Genomic DNA, 5,862 nt, shown 5'->3' on the forward strand with positions numbered 1-5,862 from the left:
AGAGCTGAAAAACGACCCAAAGGGTCGGACAAATTATATGTCAATTATAATTAAACAGTGTCCTAATTTGATGAATTTAAGCCACGTCTTAAATCCCCCAAAAACCGGTTTTAATTGAGCGCCGGCTTAAATCTTGAAAAATTTAATACAAATTTATCTGGAACCAACCATATTTGAGCGGCGGCTTAAATTTAAACAGCGGCTTAAATTCTTTAAATTCGGCCTCAGATAACATTAATAAAATTCAAATTTACAGGAGATGTTTGAGAGCACTTAGACGTGTTCCAAATTTTAGTCCGTAAACAGTGAATTTTAAGCAGGTAAACTCGGTAGACCAAATTCCTTTTAAGTTCAGATAAATTTTGGTACATTTTATCTATTAAAAATATAATCACAATGTATTCTGATATGCTTGTTTTTGTTTTAAACAACAATAGATATGTTTAGTTAAGAACTGGTGTATGTACGCTGTACAGGTGGGGCCGGCTGGCCTGGTTATGTACGCTGTACAGGTGGGGCCGGCTGACCTGGTTATGTATGCTGTATACAAGTGGGGCCGGCTGGCCTCATCTTTGGTCAATTTTCTTACTTTTTTGCGCGCATTTTTTAAACCGATGTCATTTCGATCGATGTTGTGACGTCAATTTTTCTATGAAATCTAATCAGGTTCTGGATTTTCATCTTGAAAGGGCTCCTGAACAAAAATGAAGATGAAATGAACTGTTTTGTGATTTTAAGGCACTCTAATTATAAAGAGGGATGCGCCGCCCCGATTCATTAATGTGAAAGATATCGTCGTGTTTCTAGCTAATGTTAAATTATTATAATTTCCACTATTTTTTCTTAAGCAGAAATCCGTAAGTCAATTTATGGAGAAATAAAATTTGAATGAATTTTCATGTTTAAATCTATAAGTTATGTTGTTTGTCTGTATGTTTTAAGCGTCAAAACTGATCGGGCCCAACTTTTTTTATAAACGACCCCAAGAAAAGTTTTTGTACGGTTAAAAGCGAAAATATTAAACTGAAAAAAATATAGATTTTTTTAGTTAAAGGGATTATATGAATATCTCAGCTCTGTTCGATTTTTAGTTATTTTTAAATTGGCGGTAATTTTTGCCGTTCGTTAACGAAATCTTTCGATAATTTAAGAAACAGCCGTTTATTAATTTTACCTTTCATTTTGTAAACGGGAATTTCGCAAAAACTTCACAGAGTCACGTCTTGAACTTCCATCTTTACTTCTAAATATATCATTCAAAAATCGCCAAAAAAAATTCTTTAAAAAAACTTTTCTGAAATAAAGTTTTAAAGTTTCATACTAAAAATATCTTAGCATAAAAAAGTATACGGAAATAAAGTCCTATCAAATAGTATCTTTGTTTTCTAAGACTTTTTTCTTGTTCCAGTATGATTTTATACAAAAATGTCGAATGAAAAAGTCCTGGCATAGGAAAAAGTGCAGGATTCACCATGGAAAAATCTAAAACACATGGACTTTATTTCCAATTACATTTTATTATAGAAAATTTGGACTTTTCCCCAAGTTTTAATTTTCAGGTTTTGTTCAAAAACTTTTTTCCCGTGACTTTCTTCAATAAATTCAAAAAATCTTTTTTAAAGAGAGCATTATTAATTTAAAAACATAATCAAAGCGATTGAAATATTTGACTAAAAAACGATTTGCAATTTGCAGCGAAGTCGAGCAAATGAGATATTACATATTCAATATTCGTTTTAAAGGTAAAATTTTCTAAAACAAAAAAAAATTATTTAAGACTCGTATATGACAGGCACGAATAAAAGCTAAAAGAGTTTAGTCTTTGTAACAAATCAAATTTTCTCATCCCTATATCATTGCAACCTAATTGTGTTTTAGACTTTGATATTTCAGATTTTTTGATCTAACAGAATTCATAGTTTGAAATATCAAAGGTCTACTTGTTTGATTATTAGAAAACCAAAGTTTGTGATAAATATGAAGTTCTTTTCAAGATTAACATCTATTTGAAATACCTGTTCCCTCCACTTCCGCTTGCACTTGCACTTCCACTGGTACTTCCACTTCTACTTCCACAAAAATCTGTTCCCCTGTTCCTGCTGACCTCTGATCCTCTCGTCTTATTAAGGTGTTTTCCTTTGGCCTGCAGGGTTTGTGTTCCTGGTTTTTGATTTCCTGGTTTCTGGTTTCCTGGTTTCTGGTCTCCTGGTTTCTGGTTTCCTGGTTCCGTCCTGCAATCTATGATTTACTCAATAAGCTTTAAAACTAGTCAAAGGATTGTTTCTCACTGGGCAAAATCATTAATAAGCTATTAAAAGATAGTAATTGTCGGAAGGCTTAATTTAACTTGACCAAATTTAACCCGGTCTAGACCTGGCGTTTGCTTCACAAATCTTTAACTTTGAATTGGTCGTTCAAATTTGAATCGGCAGTAGGAAGCTTAGCGACGCAACTCATACTATTTAAATTCGGTCTCTGGGGACCATAATATTATATGAATTTCAGGTCGTCTTTACAGTCTCATCCTTTTTTGGGGTTACCCTGTAACTTTTGATTTCGACTCTGCATTTGCAACTTTAATTTTTTATCAAGCAACTCCCGAAATTGATGAACTAGACTTCTGAACTAGAGCAAACTAAGTCAAAGGTGTCCGGAAATCTCAGACAACTAAGCCAAGCTAAATATTTCCGGAAATATCATCGGAAATATGTGCGAGTTCACGTCAACGTAAATATAAAGTTTTCCTGAGACAAAATGTGATATTCCCTCCTTATATTTTACAATCTTTATAAACCTCAAGTATACGGTCGAAATATGAAAATAATACAAGCAAACTTGGTTCAAAAGTCAAAAAACCTTTTAATCAAAATTTCAAAATTTGTATTAATGATTCTAACAAAATTTGCAGACTTAATTAGGATTATTTATCTTTAAAAACCATTTTTTAAGACACAGAAAGATAAAAGATATTTTATGGCTATTATGTGCCAGAGCAGTTTCTAACAATAATACCTGGCTGTTTTGAATCGACTGACTCCAGATTATTCCTCCCCTGGTTTCCCAGGTTTCCTTGGTTCCCCTGGTTTCCTTGGTTCCTATCCTGGGTTGCAACACTTGTAACATTCCTAGAAAAAAGAAAAACCATTTATTAGAAAAATTCTAATTTGATAGAATCTCATGACGCTTTGTTAGAGTCACATAAAACTTTGGTAGAATATCATAAAATTTTGTTATATTCCTTGAAAACTTTGTTATATTTCCTTAAAACTTTGAAAGATCTCTAAACCTTTGATAAAATCTCAGAAAACTTTGGTACAATTAAATTCTAATATCTAAAATAAAGAGCAATGTTTATCCAAAATATACCTTTTTTTCCAATTATTCATAATCTAACTTTACTAGATAACAAGATATTTTAACAACATAGCAAATCAATAAAAATAGTTTCAAAGCTTGAATAGACTGACCGGGGTGAAGGGGTAGCTGAGCTTAAACTGCATTACAAAATAAATATAAGGATTAATTCTAAATCAGTACTATGTTTCACTTCGTATCGTATAACTGCTGATAAGATGAGAAGATTCAAAGTCACTGGTCACACACTCCTCTGCCGCTTTAGTAATTGTAAATTGGCGGTACAGTCCAAAGTAGGACTGCAAAGGTTGACCCAGCTCGGATATTCAAATGTACACCGGTGGGACCTGGCGCCAAGTTATATTCAGGGAATAGGAATAAAGGGATCTGCTTTGCAGACAAGTTCGGTAAACCTTACACACACTCTTTTGGTACAGACACACAACATGACTACAGTCAAGGAAATTGCAGAACAATGTTGTCAATTATAATTAAACTTGAATATCGTCTAGTTTATTGTAAATTTTAATCAAATTATTTTCTTTGCATGAAAATTTGGCTTATAGTGTTGAATGAAATATATAAATAATATACTACATGTATATTAAACTTATTTTTATGTAAACAATTAACAATAAACAAATGTACACACACACATGACGTTTCTGCCCCTTGGTTATATTCCATCCTGTCCAGTTATTAAATTTTTCATTGGACGGTTTTATATTGGAATTTCTACAAAATAGTTGAGTTTTTTGCCACAAAATAAAATTTTCTAATCCCTATATCATTGTAACCTTATGGCATAAACCTTTGATATTTCAAACTTAAAATATTTGATCTCACAGAATTTATAGTTTGAAATATCTAAGGTCTATCACATCGGATTGCAGATAAATATGGATTAAAACAGCAGACTTTGTGGCAAAAACTCAACTCCTGTCCTTGTATCATAATGTTAATGCAACATTAATAGAAATTAATAGAAAATTTATTAAAAAATCTGTTCCTAAGGAACAACTTAAATTATGATATGAAATAAATGTTGATATTTTAATTTCTAATATCGCGTACTCAGATTAACCCTTCGTGTCTGTCAGTTCTTTATGTACAGTTCTTTATGTACAGTTCTTTATGTACAGTTCTTTATGTAATTACTAAATATCAAATTGATTATCAAGTACAATAGGTAGCAACAGAGAAATGGACCAATTATACACGACGTCACAAGTGTCAAATATAACAAGGAAAACGAAATTTTCTCACATTAGTTGGCATTTTTTCCAAGTTTAAATAAAAAAGTGTAAAAACAGAAAACAAAGAACACATAAAATTGCACTTATTTCACTGGAAGATAAACACCCAGTCTAAAATTATCACTATTATTAATAATTTTGTCGGACACAAAAACTGAGTTGACACTTGTGACGTAAGAATACAACTGTACTGAGAGTGTACAAATTCTACGTTGCCATCTATTGTACTAGAATCTATTGGCTAAATATTAATGATGTAATAATGTTAACAATTCTCCATTTTTTTAAATTAGTGACTTTTATCAGGGTTTTAAAAGTTTTCTGAATATATACTAATTTTCAAATAATTTATATTCATCCAGGAAAACTTTTATTTTTCCTATATTTGACGTGGAAAAATGATTGAAAATGGAATCAAAACTTTTGAATTGGATTTTATTCCAGTTGATTGAACGGAATTTAAACCACAAAAATATTTTTCTGAATCTGAATCCGTTTGCACTTTAGAAAAAGTTGGTAGGCATATATTTTATTATTAAAAAACCTTATGCTTGTGCAGGGGTCTAAAGATAAAAAATATTTTTAAAGAAAAATTCTGGAATAGGAAACGACTTTTATACTCAAGTTGTGATTTTTAGCAGTTCAATGAACATGAAACACTAAATTGTGCAGTGTAAGCAGGGCAATTTCACTTGATAATATATTTAATAAGTTACTAGTCAAAATATTTGCTTGATACTTAATACAATACTTGATAGTTTCTATTATGTCGTCTTCGTATTCCCCAGTTTTCTGGTTTACACTGCATGTTGCCAGTTTGCTAGTTTTCTGGTTTAGTCTGTAGTTTGCCAGTTTAATAGATTTCTGGTTCACACTGTAGTTTGCCAGTTTGCTAGTTTTCTGGTTTAAACTGTAGTTTGCCAGTTTGCTAGTTTTCTGGTTTAGTCTGTAGTTTGCCAGTTTGATAGATTTCTGGTTTACACTGTTGTTTGCCAGTTTAATAGATTTCTGGTTTACACTGTAGTTTGCCAATTTATTAGTTTTCTGGTTTACACTGTAGTTTGCCAGTTTGCTAGTTTTCTGGTTTACACTGCAGTTTGCCAGTTTACTAGTTTTCTGGTTTATACTGTAGTTTGCCAGTTTACTAGTTTACTGGTTTACACTGTAGTTTGCCAGTTTAATAGATTTCTGGTTTACACTGTAGTTTGCCAGTTTACTAGTTTTCTGGTTTACACTGTAGTTTGCCAGTTTA

General features: G+C 31.7%; 1 protein-coding gene across 1 annotated transcript; it reads right to left on the bottom strand.

Moving 5' to 3' along the window:
• Positions 1-598: 598 nt before the first annotated feature.
• Positions 599-3,125, bottom strand: LOC111716092 (melanopsin; the record flags this gene model as incomplete). Its single annotated transcript, XM_023491506.1, is given in 4 exon segments — positions 599-694; positions 1,175-1,243; positions 2,016-2,238; positions 3,013-3,125. Coding segments are annotated over 4 exon segments (493 nt in total), but the record flags the coding sequence as incomplete, so codon positions are not given.
• Positions 3,126-5,862: the final 2,737 nt, after the last annotated feature.

This window comes from Eurytemora carolleeae, unplaced genomic scaffold, assembly GCF_000591075.1.
Source record: "Eurytemora carolleeae unplaced genomic scaffold, Eaff_2.0 scaffold1957, whole genome shotgun sequence".
Classification (NCBI taxonomy): Eukaryota; Metazoa; Arthropoda; class Copepoda; order Calanoida; family Temoridae; genus Eurytemora; species Eurytemora carolleeae.